This window comes from Schistocerca serialis, chromosome 1 (assembly GCF_023864345.2).
Source record: "Schistocerca serialis cubense isolate TAMUIC-IGC-003099 chromosome 1, iqSchSeri2.2, whole genome shotgun sequence".
In the NCBI taxonomy this organism is placed as follows: Eukaryota; Metazoa; Arthropoda; class Insecta; order Orthoptera; family Acrididae; genus Schistocerca; species Schistocerca serialis.
In genome coordinates this window covers 679,504,305-679,528,537 of record NC_064638.1, presented here as the reverse complement: position 1 = coordinate 679,528,537, position 24,233 = coordinate 679,504,305, and the positions used below count along the sequence as shown (strand labels likewise).

At 38.1% G+C, this 24,233-nt stretch overlaps 1 protein-coding gene across 4 annotated transcripts in view; it reads right to left on the bottom strand.

The window, feature by feature from the left end:
* Positions 1-15,457: 15,457 nt before the first annotated feature.
* The window catches only part of LOC126480260 (AMP deaminase 2), a 473,603-nt gene continuing 464,827 nt past the window's right edge, over positions 15,458-24,233 (bottom strand). For all 4 annotated transcript variants that reach the window (XM_050103850.1, XM_050103851.1, XM_050103852.1 and 1 more), the window contains one exon: positions 15,458-17,695. In XM_050103850.1, the coding sequence (XP_049959807.1) occupies positions 17,531-17,695 (165 nt within the window). In that variant the 3' untranslated portion in view covers positions 15,458-17,530. The remainder of the gene's footprint in view (positions 17,696-24,233) is intronic.

Here is a 24,233-nt window from a genome sequence, read left to right as displayed (position 1 = left end):
CAGTGGAAACATGTTGCTTGGTTGGATGAATCATATTTATTCTTATACCAAATTCATGGTTATGTCTGGATATCCCAGCATCCAGGCAAATGGCTGCTCAAAACATGCACCACACCATGGATGAAATCCGGTGTGGGCAGTATAATCCTATGGAGCCCATTCAACTGGGCTGCCTTGGGACCTGTTGCAATAACTGAAGGCATCATCAAAGCTGTGGACTTCGTGAACATTATTTGGACCACTTCCATAGCTGCATGCTTGATGGCCTTACAGCAATGATAGTATCCAACAAGATAACTGACCAAGTCATAATGCCAGAATCATGATACAGTTGTTTGAGAATTGTGGTAGTGAAGTAATATTGATGTCTTGCCCACCAGATTCATCAGATTTGAATTCGATGGAATACATCTGAGATACTATCAGGAGCCAGCAATATCATGACATGCACATAGGTATCTGATGCCACATTCCAAAAACCTACCTATGACTTGTCAGATCCATGCCATACAGAATCGATGATGTGTTTCGTTCCAAAGGTGGACCCATACACTATTAAATAAGTGGTCATAAGGTTTCGGCTCATCAGTTTGAGTACTGTTACAGCATGACCTAGTCTGAAGGATTGAACTGCCCAACACCAATGCAGCAAGACGATGTCACATGGAGCAAGGTGCCATCATTATCACACTGTGATTTAAGATGATATATTCAGAGTGCAAGAGTACTTATTGAGTACACTGATGCTGCAAAGTACATACACCACCACTTCTGAACAGCAAAGTTGGGACCCCTTTCAGCTATAACAGGGTGTTTAGAAAAGCTGACCAGACAACAGCAGCAGACCAAGAGAAGTCACTATTGCTTCACAGTGGTGAGTGAATCTGCAAACTTGTTTTGAGTGCCAGGCTAAAGTGCTGGCAAGAGGTAAACACTAGTCACCCATGTTTGCATAAATAGTTCTTGAATCAGATGCCCTCTCTCAGTGTGTTCAGATGTTTTCAGGCAGTATCTATGTGTTTACGTTATGCCAGCACCGGCCTCTAACTTTGAGAGGAACACTGTTACAGCAAGTGGTGATGCAGCCAGTCACCTATTCTGGACATGGGCTCCAGAAGCTATAGGCATCCACCTTAGCAGAAGATTCTATGCAGACTACCTGGTGTATTCACTTGACCAAGACGCTTACAGGATTACTACCTTGTGAAAAGCATAGACTGCCCTGCTAGGCAAGCAGCCAGAACTTGGCTGCATCATTAAACATGGCAAGCTGTCCCTGTCAGCTACTGCCACCCTGCTGACATCACTGGGTGACACTGAGTGCCTAAGCAGTTCTACTGATGGTGGCTTGCTGAGAGAATGTGTCAGCCACATTCCAGAGGTTATTGGATGGAGTGCTAAGGGGTTTAGAACCATGTCAGTACATGGTCTATTTGGACAATATTTCTGTCTTCCCAAGACCTAAAGGAGTATGCACAGTGACTAGAAGAACTGTTTAAGAGTTACGTTTAGCATGTATAATGTTAAGTTAGCATGTATAACGTTAGTACTGAAAAGCGTCATTTTGCATTCACAGAGGTAAACTGTCTGGGTAATGTGGTGACATAAAGACTTATTCAAGATTCATGCATGCTGTCCATGATATGTTGCCGACACAGAAAATGAACTTTGATCACTTTTAGGCCTACGTTATTATTATAATAAGTTGCCACAGCGTTGCTGAAATCCCTAAACCGTTAACGCATTTGTTAAAAAAAGGTGTGAAATGCCAGTGGACAACTGACTGCCAAACCACATTTTAGAAACTGAAAGAGGCATTAACAACTTGCCCACAAGTAAGCATGTGATTGGATATATTCTGAGTCAGAATATAAATGGCAAGGAACACACAGCAGCATATGCATCAAGGCAGTTGAATAAAGCCAGACAGAATTACTCAACCATTGAGAAAAAAATGTTTAGTGTCATATATGGCATTGCCTATTTCCATTGCTGGTTGTACAATAGAAAATTCCACATTATAATTGACCATGGCCTGTTAAAGTGGTAGGACTGAAGGTTCCTTTGGCTAGATTAACTCATTAGGCATTGAAATTGAGTGAATCTGATTAAGAGGTAGTGCACAAACCTGGCAAGCAACATAGCAATGCTGATGGACTGGGCAGAAAGATTGGGATTATACAACTACTTGATAAAGGCCTGCATAGTAGCAAGAGGCACGGAGCACTGACACAGACTGCCAATTATTTAGGACACAGCTACACTTTGTGATACATGCTCATAAGTTAGCGCTGCAATGAACTTTGGTTGGTGCTATAGGTTTATGAAGCACCATGGACTTAGCATGTTAACCAAAACCAAAATCTCTCAGAAAATGCCACGAGAGTATGAAGAGAGAATATTATCTTTCCATTGCTTTATCACTCACCATTGACAGAAAACATATGTGGAACCAAGCCAAATAGAGAATATGGAGGAAACTCCTCTGATATTTGATGTGCTGAGTAACAGAACTGTTGTCATGGAAGGTGCTAAAACTGTAACTATGAAACAATTGGAGATGAAAAATGCGCTACTGTTATCCTTTCATGTTGTGCTGATCATACAAAACATAATCCAATGATGATTTTCAAGTGCAAATCATTGCCTAAACCTTCTGAAATACCACCAGGTGGTGGTGTTTACGTACTGACAAGGGTTGGATGGGCAAGGCGGGTATGAAATTATGGATTAACAGAATGTGGAAGAGAAGGAAGTGATTTATTGAAGAACAGTTCTCTTCTTGTGCTAGATCAGTTTAGTATGCACTTGAAAAATTCTGTGAAAGAGAGATAGACAGGGAAATACAGAGCTTCTTGTTATTCCAGAAGGACTTACTTCACAATCACAACCTCTTGATGTCTCAATAAATAAACCATTTAAAATGTATGTGCATGAGAAATGGAACAAATGGATGATGGGTGAAACATGAATTCATGCCAAAGGGAGTCTTAAAATGGCCTACAATCAAACAAGTGTGTCAGTGGATACAACAGTTGTGGTCTAGAGTAAGAAGAGACATTATTGTTTAATCTTTCAAGAAGTGCAGCATGAGATATATAAGCATGACATATATAAGATCAACTTGTGTATGAAGAGGGTAATGATGATGATGATGATGATGATGATGATGAAGAGGAAGCAGAAGAAGAAAAAGAAAATTCAGATGACGATTTCCAGGGATTTTAAAGGTCAGTTTGGTTTTATAAAGTTAGAATTTTTTTAGTCTGGCTTTGCAATCTAATAAAAAAATGGTAAAAGTGCAATTTAAAGAAAAAAAACTGCTTAAAAATTAAGGTGCGTCTTATAGCCCACAGCATCTTATAGTCCATAAAATAGGGTAAGTCAGTGAAAGCTCTAGTTTTTTCTCCATCTGATGTGGAACAAAAAATGACAATGGATTATTTGAGGCTGTTGTCATAAGAAGCATCATTCCTAAATTCAGTCTGCTTTTCTTCTCAAACATCCCTCATCAATTAGTATAGTATAAATACTTTTTTGTTATGCACTATAAGGAAAAGTATCTGTCCACAGCCAACACTAGAACTTCCCTTACTCTGAATCTCCATTCAATTGTTAACCTTTCCACAATCTGTGTGTAAAAAGAAATGTCCTGACTGATTGATTCGCTCATTGTTGCCCAGCCCAAACCACTAGGGACAGAAACCTGAAATTTGGACAGGTTGTTAGTATCATACTGTAATAATCATTTAAGAAATGGATTTTTACAAATTCCACCATTAAGGGGTAAATAGGGGATGAAAAGTTTTTGAAAAAACGTTGCTATTAACCCAATTTTGAAGCTACAACTATGAAAACTGGTATTTGGTTTCTCCAGTCAGAAATAAAAAAGTATGTGTTTTAGCATTTTCATAAATTCAACAACCAACAAGGTGAAAAGTTTAATTCATTATGAAAGCAGAATCACTTTTTGTGCACATAGAAAAAGAAATGGATCTTAATACATTAATTTTTCATAGGTGTAATATATGGTTATAAAATTATTTTTATTGTAATCACTATGCAAACTAAACATACCATGTTTAAACATTATTTCATGTACAAGAATATCGATTTGAGATGAGAGAATTCAGTACTGGGTATAAGCCTGGTGCTAATAAGGACAGAACCACTTATCCAATTTGTCTCTCTCTCTCTCTCTCTCTCGTTGCAAAGACTGATGGCCATGTAAAGAGTCACTAACTTTTTTGTAATGTGTATATTTACACATGAACAATGGATGTAATAACATACAGATTTAGTTAAAGAGAAACAAAAAGATCTGCGCAGACCATACACTCTTATATGAACGAAGCTGCAAGTGCTATGCTAGTCCATTAATATATATATATATATATATATATATATATATATATATATATATATATATATATCAGCTTTGCACCACTCTGAAATTTTATCATGGTCTGACTATATATTTGTGCAGCTTTTTTCAGACAGTACTCCGTTACAGACAATTGCATCCCCTACAAAGGGTTTGCAGCTTTTATTAACATTGTTGGCAAGGTCATAAACATAAAACAAGACTAGCAATGATGCCAGCATACTTCCCTGGGGCACACCTGAAGTTACTTCTGCATTTGTCAATGACTCCATCAAAGGTAACATGGTGTGTCCTCCCCACGAAGAAATCCTCAATCCAGTCTCAAATCTTGCTTGATACCCCATATGGTCATACTTTCGATAATAACTTTGTACCGCACAAAGGCAAATGTTTTTCAGAAGTCAAAAACCATTGCTTCTCCCAGAATGTCTTGATCCGTGGCTTTCAACATGCCATGTGAGAAAAGTGCAAGTTGGATTTCACATGATTGATGTTCTCAGAATTCATGATAGTTAGCATGGAGGAGGTCATTCTGTTAGAAATACTTCATTATATTTAGGTTTAGAACATATTCCAAGATTCTACAACAAATCGATGTCAAGGATATTGCACATTTCTGTGGATCACTTCTGCTGGTCATCTTGTTAGACGAATATTATCTGTGCTTTCTTCCTACCACCAGGCACAGCTTTTTTGTTGCAGGGACCTTCCATAGATTCTGTTTAAAAGTAAGGCTAACTCAGACACAACTTCACTATTAAAGTGGATAGGGATTCACTCAGGGCCTGAAGCTTTGCTCAATTTCAATGATTTCAGCTGTTTCACAATGCCACTGACACCAATATCTATACCACTCATCTTTGCATTGGTGGGCCACTTAAAGTGGACCAATACCCTGGGATTTGGTTTGTAAAGGAAGATTTGAAAATATAGTTAAGCATTTCCCCTTTTTTATTTTACAATGTCAGGCCCTTCAGTCATGTGTCTGAAGGGACAGACATCATAAAATAAATATTAGAGGCCTAGACAAGTAAAATGACAATACTCCTTGTTGCCTCATTCTCCCTATTGTGGGAATCTGAGCAATGTTGCAAGCGTTAGGGGTGGTAGACAGTATGGCTGATGTATGGAGGTTTGGATCTGTCTGGGAAGTGTGCACGAATAGAAGTGGTTAAGCTGACCACATGCAACAAGCAGGAAATCTATTTTCAAGTCTCAATCTGGCACAAATTTTCCTGTGTCATTAATAGGTAGTTTATGTTATATACCTACAGCAATGTCAGAGAATTCACAATCAATGAATAACTTTTGCAATATTTCTTTTGTTTTACTGCCCTCATTTTCAGTTCCTGTCTCATCCATTATTGTCTGGGCACTAACTTTGGTGCCACTAACAGTCTTTACATACTAACAGACTTTCATTGGGTTTTGTGAAATCTCTCTCAACAATATTCCTCTACAGTAGTCATCGATGGATTCATGCATTGCTCCAGTGACAGCCAAATGCATTTCATTCAACATATCTCCATCTATCGCCCTGTGCTTTGTTTTACAGCTATTTTGCAGTAGTCTCTGTTTTTTTAAGAGTTTCTTTACAGTCAATGTATCCATAGAGGGGTCTCTCCCGTCACAAACTGTTTTATTGTTTACATATCAGTCCAGTGCATGATCAGCTGTTTTTTCAGACTGGAGTAAAAGTTCCTCTAAATAATTCTGTGCTCAGCTAAAAGTTTCAGGTTCCTTATTGAAAAATGGCACTATTGCCTCATCTAGTTTACTAAACACATAAATCTCTTCACTCTTTTAGTTGCCCATTATACTTTGTTAATCATTGTTGCATCATGGTAGCTGATACCAGTTTTGATGTATACATCCACAGTGAGGTGGATCTCTTTGTTCCCATCAGATCTAATATAAAACTTTCTGGCAGATCAAAACCATGTGCTGGACCAGGACTCGAACCTGAGACCTTTGCCTTTCAAAGGCAAGTTCTCTACCATTTGAGCTACCCAATCATGACTCATAACCTGTTGCCACAGCTTTACTTCCCCCCAGTACCTCATCTCCTACCTTTCAAATTTCACAAAACTGTGTGTGTGGTGCTAAGTCAAATGCCTTTCAGAACTCAAAAAGCACTGCTTCTACCGGAATGTATTGATCCATGGCTTTCAGGATGTCATGTGAGAAAGGTGAGAGTTGGATTTAAAATGATTGATGTTCTTGGAATTCAGAATGGTTGGCATGGAGGACTTCTGCATAACCTGCTGGAGTAGCCCTCCTGGAAGAAAGGATACTGCAGAGACATAGCTTACACTACTATTACTATGGATGCGAGTTCTGACAAAAAAATGTGCTCTGACAAATTTGTTTGAAAACACACACACACACACACACACACACACACACCTGTTTTCCTATGAGCAGCAAATATGTCAGAATATGCGTGACATCATCAGAACCTGTTGAGCTTTCTAACAAGTTTGATTTTTTCGTGGGACCGGTGTCTGTTTTGGGTGTTTCCGTGTGTTGGATTTTGAGTGATTTATTTCACCATGGATTATGATGAACTGATCAGTCTTGTGTCCGATAACAGGTGTTTGTTGTGATAATGTTTGTCTCTCATATTCAACAGAGATATTTCTTGACAAAAGTGGGCGAAAGCTGCTCCAGAATTCAACACTAGCAGTAAATATAATTTTTTATTTTGATGTGTGGTTTACATTAATTAGGTACATAAGCACTTATGATTAATTTTTACTTTTTATCTATCAAGAAAATGACTTGTAGAGCTATAGATTACTATAGTGGCTTGTACTGAAATGAGATTTCACCTGCTTGACTAACAAAATAATTTTCACGCTTTCTCTAGCCTCATTTGCACTCGAGTCTTGGTCCGGCACACAATTTTAATCTGCCAGGAAGTTTCAGATCAGCAAAGACTCCGCTGCAGAGTGAAAATCTCATTCTGGAAAGATTTAATTCTGATGTCTACTTTATCTGAATCGATTTGCAGTTCAGTTTTTAAACACCTCCACTTGGCTACCAGAGTAACAAAGGCACACTAAAGGCATTGTCAAGATCTTTATAGTCTATAATTGAAAATTCATTCTTCAATAGCAGGTCTTTGTTTTGAATATGGTCTCACATTTTTAGAGGATAGGCATCATCACCCTACAGAACAATGGATGCTAACATGTCTGCCAACAGAATATTTTCATTTTCTGGTATGCTTAGGGTTTGCTTCAAATCATTGATAAACATTTGAATCTGAAAAGTCTCCCCAATCACTTTGCTTACCATAAGCCCCAACTTCAATAGCAATTAACTTGTAATTTGCATCAGATACTCCCTGCAATACAACTGAAAAATAGCCCTTATGGTTGAAATATATCAACCCTGTTTGTTTGGGGCATTTCATACTAATGTCTCATGTCTATGCAACCAATGCAGTTGGGGAAACTCCATTTGTTGTAGATGTCACTCACGATGGATTTCCATTCCTCTGTAGTAGGCAAAGACATATGTACATTGTAGAAGCACCCCCATACAGCTTGGTATGCTTCAAAAATTATGTTTTAATGTTGTTGTTGTTGTTGTGGTCTTCAGTCCTGAGACTGGTTTGATGCAGCTCTCCATGCTACTCTATCCTGTGCAAGCTTCTTCATCTCCCAGTACCTACTGCAACCTACATCCTTCTGAATCTGCTTAGTGTATACATCTCTTGGTCTCCCCCTACGATTTTTACCCTCCACGCTGCCCTCCAATACTAAATTGGTGATCCCTTGATGTCTCAGAACATGTCCTACCAACCGATCCCTTCTTCTGGTCAAGTTGTGCCACAAACTTCTCTTCTCCCCAATCCTATTCAATACTTCCTCATTAGTTATGTGATCTACCCATCTAATCTTCAGCATTCTTCTGTAGCACCACATTTCGAAAGCTTCTATTCTCTTCTTGTCCAGACTATTTACCGTCCATGTTTCACTTCCATACATGGCTAAATTCCATACAAATACTTTCAGAAATGTCTTCCTGACACTTAAATCTATACTCGATGTTAACAAATTTCTCTTCTTCAGAAACGCTTTCCTTGCCATTGCCAGTCTACATTTGATATCCTCTCTACTTCGACCATCATCAGTTATTTTGCTCCCCAAATAGCAAAACTCCTTTACTACTTTAAGTGCCTCATTTCCTAATCTAATACCCTCAACATCACCCGACTTAATTCGACTACATTCCATTATCCTCGTTTTGCTTTTGTTGATGTTCATCTTATATCCTCCCTTCAAGACACCATCCATTCCGTTCAACTGGTCTTCCAAGTCCTTTGCTGTCTCTGACAGAATTACAATGTCATCGGCGAACCTCAACATTTTTATTTCTTCTCCATGGATTTTAATACCTACTCCGAATTTTTCTTTTGTTTCCTTTACTGCTTGCTCAATATACAGATTGAATAACATCGGGGAGAGGCTACAACCCTGTCTTACTCCCTTCCCAACCACTGCTTCCCTTTCTTGTCCCTCGACTCTTATAACTGCCATCTGGTTTCTGTACAAATTGTAAATAGCCTTTCGCTCCCTGTATTTTACCTTTGCCACCTTTAGAATTTGAAAGAGAGTATTCCAGTCAACATTGTCAAAAGCTTTCTCTAAGTCTACAAATGCTAGAAACATAGGTTTGCCTTTCCTTAATCTTTCTTCTAAGATAAGTCGTAAGGTCAGTATTGCCTCACGTGTTCCAGTATTTCTACGGAATCCAAACTGATCTTCCCCAAGGTCGGCTTCTACTGGTTTTTCCATTCGTCTGTAAAGAATTCGAGTTAGTATTTTGCAGCTGTGACTTATCAAACTGATTGTTCGGTAATTTTCAATTCTGTCAACACCTGCTTTCTTTGGGATTGGAATTATTATATTCTTCTTGAAGTGTGAGGGTATTTCGCCTGTTTCATACATCTTGCTCACCAGATGGTAGAGTTTTGTCAGGACTGGCTCTCCCACGGCCGTCAGTAGTTCCAATGGAATATTGTCTACTCCGGGGGCCTTGTTTCGACTCAGGTCTTTCAGTGCTCTGTCAAACTCTTCACGCAGTATCATATCTCCCATTTCATCTTCATCTACATCCTCTTCCATTTCCATAATATTGTCCTCAAGTACATCGCCCTTGTATAGACCCTCTATATACTCCTTCCACCATTCTACTTTCCCTTCTTTGCTTAGAACTGGGTTTCCATCTGAGCTCTTGATGTTCATACAAGTGGTTCTCATATCTCCAAAGATCTCTTTAATTTTCCTGTAGGCAGTATCTATCTTACCCCTAGTGAGATAAGCCTCTACATCCTTACATTTGTCCTCTAGCCATCGCTGCTTAGCCATTTTGCACTTCCTGTCGATCTCATTTTTGAGACGTTTGTACTCCTTTTTGCCTGCTTCATTTACTGCATTTTTATATTTTCTCCTTTCATCAATTAAATTCAATATTTCTTCTGTTACCCAAGGATTTCTACTAGCCCTCGTCTTTTTACCTACTTGATCCTCTGCTGCCTTCACTACTTCATCCCTCAAAGCTACCCATTCTTCTTCTACTGTATTTCTTTCCCCCATTCCTGCCAATTGTTCCCTTATGCCCTCCCTGAAACTCTGTACAACCTCTGGTTCTTTCAGTTTATCCAGGTCCCATCTCCTTAAATTCCCACCTTTTTGCAGTTTCTTCAGTTTTAATCTACAAGTCATAGCCAATAGATTGTGGTCAGAGTCCACATCTGCCCCTGGAAATGTTTTACAATTTAAAACCTGGTTCCTAAATCTCTGTCTTACCATTATATAATCTATCTGATACCTTTTAGTATCTCCAGGGTTCTTCCACATATACAACCTTCTATCATGATTCTTAAACCAAGTGTTAGCTATGATTAAGTTGTGCTCTGTGCAAAATTCTACCAGGTGGCTTCCTCTTTCATTTCTTAGCCCCAATCCATATTCACCTACTACGTTTCCTCCTCTCCCTTTTCCTACACTCAAATTCCAGTCACCCATGACTATTAAATTTTCGTCTCCCTTCACTATCTGAATAATTTCTTTTATTTCATCATACATTCCTTCAATTTCTTCGTCATCTGCAGAGCTAGTTGGCATATAAACTTGTACTACTGTAGTAGGCATGAGCTTCGTGTCTATCTTGGCCACAATAATGCGTTCACTATGCTGTTTGTAGTAGCTTACCCGCATTTCTATTTTCCTATTCATTATTAAACCTACTCCTGCATTACCCCTATTTGACTTTGTGTTTATAACCCTGTAGTCACCTGACCAGAAGTCTTGTTCCTCCTGCCACCGAACTTCACAAATTCCCACTGTATCTAACTTTAACCTATCCATTTCCCTTTTTAAATTTTCTAACCTACCTGCCCGATTAAGGGATCTGACATTCCACGCTCCGATCCGTAGAACGCCAGTTTCCTTTCTCCTGATAACGACATCCTCTTGAGTAGTCCCCGCCCGGAGATCCGAATGGGGGACTATTTTACCTTCGGAATATTTTACCCAAGAGGACGCCATCATCATTTAATCATACAGTAAAAGCTGCATGCCCTCGGGAAAAATTACGGCTGTAGTTTCCCCTTGCTTTCAGCCGTTCGCAGTACCAGCACAGCAAGGCCGTTTTGGTTATTGTTACAAGGCCAGATCAGTCAATCATCCAGACTGTTGCCCTTGCAACTACTGAAAAGGCTGCTGCCCCTCTTCAGGAACCACACGTTTGTCTGGCCTCTCAACAGATACCCCTCCGTTGTGGTTGTACCTACGGTACAGCTATCTGTGTCGCTGAGGCACGCAAGCCTACCCACCAACGGCAAGGTCCATGGTTCATGGGGGGAATGTTTTAATAGACACTGAAATTCTGCAGGAAAAGCTTAGTGCTTGAAATGACATCCCAGCCGGTAGAAATCTGTATTAAGAAACAACTACTATACAATAAATCGACATCACCATTAAAACAATAATTCAAAACACTAATGTAACACTAGGTTACAATTAAAAACATTGATCAATTGTTTTTGTTTCACTAATTTCAGGCAAAACAGCCAAAAATTAAGTGGTGAGGTTAAACAGGGACACATTTTGCAAGGAACAGGGCAAGAATCCTAAAAAACGGAATGGAGACTAAGGAGGAAAGAGTGTAAGTGGGTTCACATTAAAAGCATGGAGTTTTTGAAGGACCAGTTCCAAAAAAGGCAATTGCAGGGTAATGTCCCAAGTGAGACAACATTTGATGCAGACACCGGGAATTCAACTACTATTTTTTGTCCTGAAGCCCCTGAAAACGAACCAGAATCACAAATACATACCGTTCAATCACCTCGGAACACAATCAATGAAACTACACCACTGCAAAACTTCGTTGCTCCTCAGAACAAAATTGCAAGATGAATAATGCCACTGTGGTTAAAAAAATGGTGAAGCTTGAAGAACAAAAAATACAAATATTCAAGGAAAGGAATTCAGTTTCTCGAAACGAAGATCTGGACTATCATTTTCTGATGAGTTTACTGATCTGAGGAAAGCACCAGAAGAAATAAAAAATGTTTGTGAGGACTAAAAGCCACAAAGTGTTTTCCAAAGAGGATCCTTTGGGGGAGGGCTTCTGAATCAACATGAACTATAATAGCTAATCCATTATCCAATACCAAGTGTAACACAGTGTGGTTCATCGATAAGTGATATCTGGTCTTCTCAAGTGGAAACTCCACTGAGTACTCCTTTGCAAGAAGACCTTGCTTCATTATTTTCAAGTTCAATGCCTAATGATATAAACTGAAAATGCAAGTGTCATTTGTTCAAATTTGCTGCATATTTTATTTCACTTGTTTGTATTTTCATTTATATTCCGAATAATTAAAAAATAATAAAAATTAATGTTATTAATATTTCGAATTTCCATTGAATTAAAGAACTGAATACATTGTTGAACTTTTCCTTATCTTAAGGTTACAGCCAGTCTTTGTTTTGCCAAAATTTTGGATGTATTCATCGCCAGGACTTGCATCCATAGTAGCTGTAGTGTTAGCCTGGGGTATTGTGTCCAGAATGAACTTTAACTCTGCAGCCGAGTATGGACCGATATGAAACTTGAAGGTTTGGAAGATAGGAGATGAGGTACCGGTGAAAGTAAAGTTGTGAATAAAGGTCATGAATTGTGCTTGGGTAGCTCAAATTGGAGAGCTCTGGCCCACAAATGACATAGGTTCCAGGTCATGACATTGCTGCACAGTGAAAATTCATTGTGGAGATCTGATATGTTTCCCTCATGAGTGGGGTTGTGAACTATCTATTCTAGGTAGTTTTTAGAGAAGGCGTTTACTAATGAAATGCAGGCTGTCTTGTCACATCTATCACTACCAAAACTGTAATGATCCCAATTGATTGTTGTTTGACTGAAGTCTCCTCCAGTGTTTACAGTATGATTGGGGAACTTACATACTAATGAACTCAGGTTTTCTCTGAAGTTTTCAACTACATCTGGATATGAGCCTGGTGGTCAATAGCAAGATCCGATTATAATTTTATGCTCATCCCTGATACCAAGTATTGCCCAAACAATTTGGCTTCAGGCTTCAATTCCTATCTTGTTAGATTTGAGTTTCTCAGGTACTGTGACAAATACCTCCTCAATTTTCCATTAACCTATCCTTTCAATATACGCTTTAGACTGGCATTTTGTTGCAAATACCTCAGCAGTTAAACACTTATATTTTAATATCTCTGTGGGGGGTGTTAAATTGGATCTTACTCTAATCGTATCCCCCCCCCCCTCCCCTCCTCATACAGTATATATAGTTATATATGTATAAAAACCTTGCATGCATTTCACTTACAGTCAGCTACCTGGATAGTGAAGAGCTGATCCATTTACGGGACTCTATGGCACAAATCCCTGAGCCTTTGTAGTCTCCGGTTGAAGTCTTCCACTTAAAGAAGAACAAGAGGCCATGCTTTGGATTGGGTACAATGCTGCAGATTATGAGCTACATTGAAACTCCATGAGCAAGACTGGTACTGTCTACCTCTTATGCAACTAACTGGAATGATGCAGTTATGACCTCAGAGTCCAGACAACAGGCAAACATGCCACAATTTGCAGTTGGTTACACTCTGTTCCCTCTCTGGCTGCCATAATGACTTTTTGTGACTCGTATAATCACAGTTTCAGAAGAAGAGAAATTTGTTAACATTAAGTATAGATTTAAGTGTAAGGAAGTCGTTTCTGAAAGTATTTGTATGGAGTGTAGACTTGTATGGAAGTGAAACTTGGATGATAAATAGTTTATACAAGAAGAAAATGGAAGCTTTCAAAATGTGGTGCTACAGAATAACACTGGATATTAGATGGGTAGATCACATAACTAATGAGGTGGTACTGAGTAGAATTGTGGAGAAGAGAAATTTGTGACACAACTTGACTAGAAGTCAGGATCGGTTGGTAGGACATGTTCTGAGGCATAAAAGCGTCACCAATTTAGTTTTGGAGGGCAGCATCGAGGGTAAAAATCAGAGGGAGACCAAAAAATGAATACACTAATCAGATTCAAAAAGATGTAGGTTGCAGTCGGTGCTGGGAGATGAAGAAGCTTGCACAGGATAGAGTAGTATGGAGAGCTGCATCAAACCAGTCTCTGGACTGAAGACCACAACAACATAATTACAATAATAATAATGACATAAGAATTTCATGTTTAGCTATTGCTGACAACTTAGCCTTACTAGCAGATAATGAGATAATAGCAATCGAACAAGTTGAAACCCCTAAAGAATGTGCAGAGAAAGCTGGTCTGCAAATTTCTTTCCTAAAGTCTGAGTTCATCACCACAAAAACTTACATCCAAAACTTGTTTAAAAATACAGCCACATCAATAGAGTCCCATATTTTAAATACTAAAGTGAAGTCCTTGAACCTCTGGGGCAAAAAGGCAATAGCACAAAACAGCCGCATCCAAAAACTAAAGAGAGCTTATGGAAGAACCTACAAGGTGTACAATAAAAAATGCTTGTCCAAAAACTCTAAAACTAGGCACTATAATACAAAATTAAAACCTGAAGTCCTATATTCCAGTGAAACCCTGACAGTCCACATAAAAGGTGACCTAGAAAATTTATTAAAGGAAGAATGTAAAATCATCAGAAAGATACTAAGGTCAAAGGAAACAGAAGAGGGCTATAGACTACAATCTCATCAAACAACTGAGAAATTGGCCAATCTTGCAGCAGACATTAAAAAAAGGCAATTAAAATTTTATTGGCATGTCTCTAGGCTTCCCAAAACAAGACTTAAGCACAGAATCCTTGAATACATAGAAGGACTTAAAACTATACGCTGGATACAAGAGGTCAAAAAGGACCTACAAAAAGCTCAGATAAATTATTCAGATATTTTGGACAGAAAGGTATTTAAGCAGAAAGTTGACAGATGGGAAGTTAGGTCAGAGAATGAAGCTCCGAAGAAAGCAGGAATAAAATGGGCAGAGGAAAGGAAGAAAGCCCATGCAGAGAAAATGAGAGCAGTGTGGAAAAAAAGGAAAAAGAATCAAGAAGCTTTGTGTGATCCAACAGGGACTAATCAAACACAATAATAATAATTTGTGGGCAGCTTTCTCTGCTCATGCATATTGTACACAAGATTAAACATCTCATTTTTCATTTTGTTTCCTCCAAATACAAGAAGTTCAGCAGGAATATTGTCAATACCTGGATCTCTGCTGTCTTTTTTCCCCCAAGAGTTAAGTGAAACCCATTGATGCTCCAATACTATAGAAGAGAAATAACTTTATAGATACTAATTAGATTTTGGGCATTTGTTTTGACAAAACAAATGGAGATTACTCTTGAAAGCTTGGTTTTTATTCTAATTTGTCTTGACAAGTATATGGGGAGTATTTTATAGAAATCAAACTTTATTGAGTCACTGAAAATGAAATAAATCTTGTGATTTTCTATCTTAACATGATCATTACAAATTCTTAATACCTCAATTATGTATAAAAAATTTGAGCCAGATAAAGGAAGTATTACCAGTATATATTATACAGCATTTAATTTAATTATTTGTAATTATTTCCAAACTGTAAAAAGACAGAATATCATTCAAGTACTTACTTCTAGAGTTTGCATTTCTGTATCTGGAGGTGTGCACTGCCTATGAAAAAAGTAATACCAACTAACAAACTATTAAATTAAAGTCCACACTGTAGTGGACAATTTTGTATCGGTGCTTTTAGCACTATCTTTTCTACAAAATTTGTTGATCTTAATCATTTTTAAATGCCGCAAAGGATATTTAAAGTAAAGTAGACTCTGAATACTGAAATCATCCAAACCAATACTGAATGAGTAAACAACATACAACATTACATAATCACATTTAATGTAGTAAGTACATCGTAAATGCTTCTCTAATCTATACACAAAAATATCTAAATTCAAGACAGTAATAAATGTCACGCAGAAAGAGCATATTAGATTCATTTGAAAACCTGATATTTTACTAAACACCTAAACAATATACAAAAAGGGTTATTGTTACGCTCAGACTTTGGTTCTGCTTCTCCCTGCACTTCACACTATAAATCTCAGTATGTAAAACAGACTCCAAACACATGCCCATGGTCTCTCTCTCTCTCTCTCTCTCTCTCTCTCTCTCTCTCTCTCTCTCTCTCTCACACACACACACACACACACACACACACACACACACACACACACTCACTTTACTGTGGGTGGGTGGAGTTTTCCCATTATCAAAATAATACCACCACAGCCATTTGAAGTCACATTTTCATAAAAAGTATCCACTATATATTTCAAGTTTCTCACAAGTCTCTCACAACAGGAACTGGCACATAGTAAATAAAGAACAAAATACATATTTTGTAAAAAAGAATGATGTTACATAAAGCCATTGATACACATTTACGGTAAATGATTGTACACTCAGAAAACATTTCAATACCTAACATTTTTCAATTATGGAATGCCTGCTTTAATAATTATACATAAACTACACAACAGAAAAGTAAAAAACTTTGAAATCCACAGATTTTATCAGAATATCAGCTACAAAATAGATTCTATAGCTTATTCAAAACATTCTGCAGCAAGTACGTCTCAAATACGAAGAATTCCACTATTATTTCTGAACATATATGTATCTAAAAATATATCTGAGGGTTTCAAAATTTATTCCAGACACCTTTAAACTCCCATGCAATATTGAAAAAAGTGTGGGGAATTTGTGCCCCCTGTCTAAATGAGGGTTTGTGACTATTATCAACTGCAATTTACAACTACAGACATTTCACATTGTTGTGTGCAGCATTTTTTTCTCGTTACACAATAAATCAGAGAAATAAAGGTGGCAGGAAATTCCTTAATAAATAATTCTTAAAAAAAACAAAAAAAAACAATAAGGTAATATTGCATTTGTGACAAAGGGCCTGTACACAATATACAATAAGTCACAGTACAAAATGAGTACAGTTGTAAAATAAACAACAGTATTAAAAGTTAAATACATAAAGTCTCATTTATTTGATGAAATAGAAAAATCTTTCATATTTATATATTAGAAGAGAGTGTAAGAATTAGTTTTTGTGATCTGAAACATTCACGTATGTGGCAAGTGTGTTTCAAGGCACAGGTCAATATTATTACAGTTCTTATCAGAGATTTTTCACTGTAACCATTCAATAATTGCATCATCATTCCAATTTAGCTCTCATTATGTTATCAAGGTAAACACACTGGCTTCATATACCAGTTACTGTAAGCATCCAGGAAGAAGTAAGTGAATTGTATACTTTACTAAGGGAGCAGTATTAACAGAAATTGGTACACTGTTCAGCAAACCCGAAAGAAAGAACTGTCAAATGACAACAATGATTTCAAAATTTTTGGAGGAGGGCTGTATTTAACAAAGATAATTTAAAGCATTAATGCTATCTTAAAATATTACTTATAGTCATTAAAAGTGCCAGTTACAGCTTCCAGCAAGATGATGATCAAATGACAAACAGATTTTCTGGTGAAAAAATTTGAAATTAAAGATCAGCACTTCTTGACAGGCATCCTGCCTTATACATGATGGTGTCCATGTCTATAATGAGTTTTCTTTTTCAGCAACTCTGAAAATGTTTGAAAGTTCATCAACCAGTGTCTCATAGCGAAATGCTACTCTTATGTCTGGTACATTGGTCCTTGTTATGTCATTTCCAGCTACACCTTCTTTGGTATAATTGGGCCCCAACCAGTATTGTTTCATCTGGAACAAGAACATATCATTAAATTCTATTTACTTATTTCATCCAGAAAGAAAATACAGGACTGCACTTGCATTTCTAAATAGTAATTCTTCACATTTATTTTCTTCCCCTGTAACATGTGAAACTTGTTGAAGTCAGTGTTCACACATAAAAAATGTTATTAATCAGCATATTTTTCCATGGGACATTGGATATCAAATAATATTGTAATAACACATTCTCGTAGCATGATACTATTCTCAGGTATCTACAGGAGTATTTTGCACTCAATTAGGAATATCCAAGCAACATATTTTGTGTATGATTTTTTTTTTTTTTTTTTTTTTTTTTTGCAACCCATGACATTACATTTATGTCATCAGTTTATGGCATTACATCCTCAATAATGTCTCTGACATGAGAAGCTTGACCTTGATATATTTAGTGTAATGTAACAGATTCATATAGGTTCCTGAAGATGCTGCCAAAATGCATTCTACCAATCTTATTTGGTACTAAATGTAACAGCTGCAAAGAAAGTTGTCCTAATTTAGTGCAAATGTTAAACAAATATTTCTAATATGCTCATAAATACTTAATATAGGGCACAAAACCAACCAGCCATTGGACAAACTATCATTCTTCAGCACAAATGCTGATCCTGTTTGTCTTCATAAACTTCTGTTACCATTCACACGACTCTTTACTATACAGGGTGTTACAAAAAGTTATGGCCAAACTTTCAGGAAACATTCCTCACACACAAAGAAACAAAATATGTTTTGTGGACATGTGTCCGGAAACGCTTACTTTCCATGTTAGAGCTCATTTTATTACTTCTCTTCAAATCACATTAATCATGGAATGGAAACACACAGCAACAGAACGTACCAGCGTGACTTCAAACACTTTGTTACAGGAAATGTTCAAAATGTCCTCCGTTAGTGAGGATACATTCATCCACCCTCCGTCGCATGGAATCCCTGATGCCCTGATGCAGCCCTGGAAAATCGCATATTGTGTCTCAGCCGTCCACAATACGAGCACGAAGAGTCTCTACATTTGGTACCGGGGTTGCGTAGACAAGAGCTTTCAAATGCTTCCATAAATGAAAGTCAAGAGGGTTGAGGTCAGGAGAGTGTGGGGGCCATGGAATTGGTCCACCTCTACCAATCCATCGGTCACCAAATCTGTTGTTGAGAAGCGTATGAACACTTTGACTGAAATGTGCAGGAGCTCCATCATGCATGAACCACGTTGTGTCATACTGTAAAGGCACATGTTCTAGCAGCACAGGTAGAGTATCCCATATGAAATCATTATAATGTGCTCCATTGAGCGTAGGTGGAAGGACATGGGGCCCATCAAGACATCACCATCAATCCCTGCCCAAACGTTCACAGAAAATCTGTGTTGATGACGTGATTGCACAATTGCGTGCGGATTCTCGCCAGCCCACACATGTTGATTGTGAAAATTTACAATTTGATCACGTTGGAATGAAGCCTCATCTGTAAAGAGAACATTTGCACTAAATGAGGATTGACACATTGTTGGATGAACCATTCGCAGAAGTGTACCCGTGGAGGCCAATCAGCTGCTGATAGTGCCTGCACACACTGTACATGGTACGGAAACAACTAGTTCTCCCGTAGCACTCTCCATACAGTGACGTGGTCAACATTACCTTGTACAGCAGCAAGTTCTCTGAAGCTGACATTAGGGTTATCATCAACTGCGCGAAGAATTGCCTCGTCCATTGCAGGTCTCCTCGTCGTTCTATGTCTTCCCCAGTTCCGAGTCATAGGCTGGAATGTTCCGTGCTCCCTAAGATGCCGATCAATTGCTTCGAATGTCTTCCTGTCGGGACACCTTCGTTCTGGAAATCTGTCTCGATACAAACGTACCGCACCATGGCTACTGTCTACTGCCCCGTGCTAATCCATGCATCAAATGGGCATCTGCCAACTCCACATTTTCAAACATTGCACTGACTGCAAAACCAAGTTCGTGATGAACACTAACCTGTTGATGCTACGTACTGATGTGCTCGATGCTAGTACTGTAGAGCAATGAGTCGCATGTCAACACAAGCACCGAAGCCAATATTACCTTCCTTCAATTGGGCCAACTGGCAGTGAATCGAGGAAGTACAGTACATACTGACGAAACTAAAATGAGCTCTAACATGGAAATTAAGCGTTTCCGGACACATGTCCACATAACACTTTTCTTTATTTGTGTGTGAGGAATGTTTCCTGAAAGTTTGGCCGTACCTTTTTGTAACACCCTGTATACAAATTGGTCTATATCCACAGCCAACACAACAATCTTTTGTTGGAAAATTGAAACTGCATACCTGTGTGTAACTTATCAATAAAGATCAATTCTCAAATGATGAGAAATAAGGAAGTATTACAGATAAACAATTTAATTACTACTGCGAAGAGATTCTTCAACCTTTCCAGAGCAGCAGGATTTTGTATTTTAAGGGTGTAAAGCGCGCGCGCACACACACACACACACACACACACACACACACACACACACACACACACACACACACACACACACACTCTGATGCCATTCTTCAAACAGTAATATGAGCAAACTTGCTAATAGGAGAGGGCAGGCATTCTAGCAGGATAACAATAATTTAGATACTCTTCACCTTAATCAAATGACAGTGAAGGGTAAAATCTGACAAAAACATTTCCATATTCAGAGAATGAGGATAGGGAAGTAAATGCAGGCTCGCTGCATCACTGTTCGAAACAAGTTCCTAGTGAAGGTGGTCTGTCATTACCTTCCTCAGACCTGTCATGAAGTGCGGTGTGGTGTGTACCTGTTGTTATGGATGAAGGGAAAGGAAAGGATGAAATCTAAAGTCACCATCTGATGGACAGATCACCATGAATACTGTCTCATTTCCTCACTTCATAAGACATTGATGGAATTAAATCCAGGACATTGGTGCAAAGACTGATGATCATGAACTTCACCTCTCCTCCTCCTGCCAGCCAAATACTGGCAATGAAAATTTTCCATCACCAGGATTTGAACAGTCTTATCTCAGAGTCTAAGGGCATCACACGTGTGTGTTAGCACCATCAACTATGGAGGTGGGTATTTTAGTAAGATGACAACAATTTAATAACTTTTCACCAATGTTTGCACATGTTTGGAAGGTACTTTTCCCTGAATCAAATAACAGCAGAGGGTAAATTTTGATAACAACTTTAGGAACTGGCAATTTCTGTGTGAGGATTGAGTCACCACCACCTAGAGACAAGGCTGCGGCACGAAATTCATAACAGGTCATGACGTCACTCCGAGCGGGCCACCATGTTGTGTTTCGAAGTGTTTGTTTATCTACACATTTGTTGGATCGAGTGCTACATTCGTGCTTAAAACTAGCAATTACAGTGTTTACATGTAGTGAAGCTAATGGTTTACAAATTTTTTGTGCCAAGGTGTCATGGGAATTATGGAACTGAACCGAAATTAATGTTGTTTTCCTTTCTGAAAGATGCGAATATGCGTCGGAAATGGCTTTCAGCGATTCATCGGGACAATTTCCAACCCACTGAGTACACGAAGGTATGTAAAAACTATATACCTAGTACAGTTATTATTTTTTTCCTAGTGGAATATCTTGAATTTTGGATACATTTGACTAAAATTGTGAGCAAAAGTTTGCAGTAAATAGTATTCATTTTCAAGTGGCTTTATTTTGATTCTGAAAATGAAATATAAATTTGTGGATACTGAAGGCAGAGGAATTTAATATTATACACAGTATTAGTGCAGAATTTTTCAAGTCAGTGTAAATAATAATCGTCTGGTCCAGAAAGAATGTAGTTTATCACAGTGCATTTTTCACAAATGTACCCTTGTTTTATCATGTATATCGCAATATTATTTACATCCTGCACTCTTACATTTTCACTGCCTATTGATAAGTCTTAAGCAATTACATTACCGGTAAAAAAGAATTATAAACTATAGCTTCTGCTATATCGCGATAGATAAAGTTGCGTATTTTAGTCATACGGAAAAGTACTCTCCTCTATGCCTGGTATCATTTGCCAAAATCTCGTTTCGTTATCTCTGGCAGTTTACGAGATATGAGAGGCGTTATGAATATTTCATTCCCGCGCATTACGATCGTAAGTGAACTTGCTGCAGATGCTCAATTTTTTCAAGACTGAAAGCAGATACTGATCCAAAGTTTTACAAAAATTTCAAAACCCATTTATTTCATACTCAGCAATAGAATGTATAATATGCATCAAAAACAAATTCATAGTGACCCCTATTTTGATGGCAACATTCTCAAATTTGATACTCATATGTGAAATACCACAATAGTTATGACCATTATCGAAATGATTGGCACTTCACCATGAAGCTGCCATACAAAGCTAAAAGTATTTCAGAAATCAATTATTCTTTGTGGAACAGATTCTGTAAAACCGTTGGACAAAGATTTGCAGGCCATGCATCTCGATTATTTCAGCACAGCACCAAGCCAACCCTGGCCCACTTTGCGTGACGTCACAAGAGCGTGCTGTGGCCATAGTTGTTGCAAAAATAAAATGAATACATTTTGAAATAAATTCAACACATTTGCCTTATAACAATGCACAACATTAAAACTCAATATTACCAACCTATCCTACACAATAAATTCACTCAAACCAACTCCACACACCCACTACAAGGCTTCAGTTCAGATCCACAACTGGATGACATTTGTCTACTTCACTTACATAGGTATCCTCAAAAATATTTAAGATGCTCTATAGCCACCTTAACATTACATAGTGTTCAACAAATAATACTAGAGAAGGAAAGTTGCTACTCACCATATAGCGGAGATGCTGAGTCGCGATAGGCACAACAAAAAGATTCACACAAATATAGCTTTCGGCCATCAACAATCTTTTTGTTGTGCCTATCGCGATTCAGCATCTCCGCTATATGGTGAGTAGCAACTTTCCTTCTCTGGTATTGTTACATTTCATCCTGGATTTTCCATTGTTTGATTTAATAAATAATACTATTTTTCACAACATTAATGAAGTTCTGTGAATGATAAACTACAGAGATTATCCTCTTGTAGTTAAAGTAATCTTACTGAGACTTTGTTTTTGTAAACAATAAATTATTATACGAAACGCTTTAGTATCAGTGTCTTCATACCATCTGTTAGAGGTAGTTTATCCATGTAGCACATGCTAGGGACCTCGCACTGTCAGGGGCACAGCCTAGTTTTTCAGATGAAAATTAACTGTTTGGAGTTATGAATTGAAAGTAGACTGCTAGCCACTAAAATTGTGTTTTATTGTGCACATACAGTACAGTATGGAGAATAAATGATTAAATTTGTAGGTGATTTAGAGGCATAAAGAGTGTAAAATTTCCTGCCTCCATGACTAAGTGGTTGGTTATGCCTGACTGATACGCAGAGGATCTGGCTTCAGTTCCCAGTACTACCAGGAATTTTTCCTTGATGAGAGGCCTGGTTCAGGGTGCTTTCAGTCTCAGGGTGCCAACTGAAGAACTACTTGAATAACTAGTAACAGTTCGAAAGTCTGGGCAGTTGACTCCACGCCCATCCATACCACATCTGAATGTTGCCATTGGCATCTCCATGTACACTTTCACTCAACAAACCACTGTTAAGTGCATGGCAGAGGGTACATATTATTGTACTGGGTTAGGGCTTGTTTCCATTCCATTTATGTATGGATTGTGGGAAGAATGACATCCATATGCTGCTGTAGGTAAAATTTATGAATGTGTATGTTATTAAATTTATGGCAATTCCTGATGAATGTGGCAACTTCTCCATGCTCCATTACTGCACTACAAAATTGAGAAGCTAACCTACATCCTACAACAATTCACACACCTATACCAGTCATCACATGATGTTCAGAGAGGCAGACTATGTGAAATGGGTCGGATGACTCTAATACACCAATGTAGATAAGTAATTCATTAATTTTACTTCTTAGCCCCCATATATTTTGATGCATTAAAGATAGTTGACATTTCACATTGTCTGAGATAAAACTGGGTGGAAATAAAATTTCTGCTAATTGGTGAAAATTTTTAACCAACAGCTGTGTTTGCTGATACGATGTGCCAGAATTACGCTGTTTAGGTTCTTTTTCAAACTGAAGGTTCATTTCAATCTCGACATCTCTTAGAACTTTATTTCTTTCTGTCCTACCTATGCTAGAGAAGGTGCTACTCCAGCACCTGTAACCACTGGCATTTTACCACTCATGGCATTGCCTTCCCGCTTAAATTTCTTCTATTAGCCCAGCCAGTTTATCATTCCCTATCCTGTTGAGGTGTAGGCCATGCCTAGTATAATCCCACCTACAGAGAGAATCAACAGAAACCACACCAATATGTGTCCCCACACCCAACCCAAGCAGTAGTAACTCATACTCTGTCTATTCTCCCACCAAAACATATCATTCGTATGTTCTACAGAGATGATTTGGACTCAAATTGGCCACTTTCCACACTAAACTAATCTAT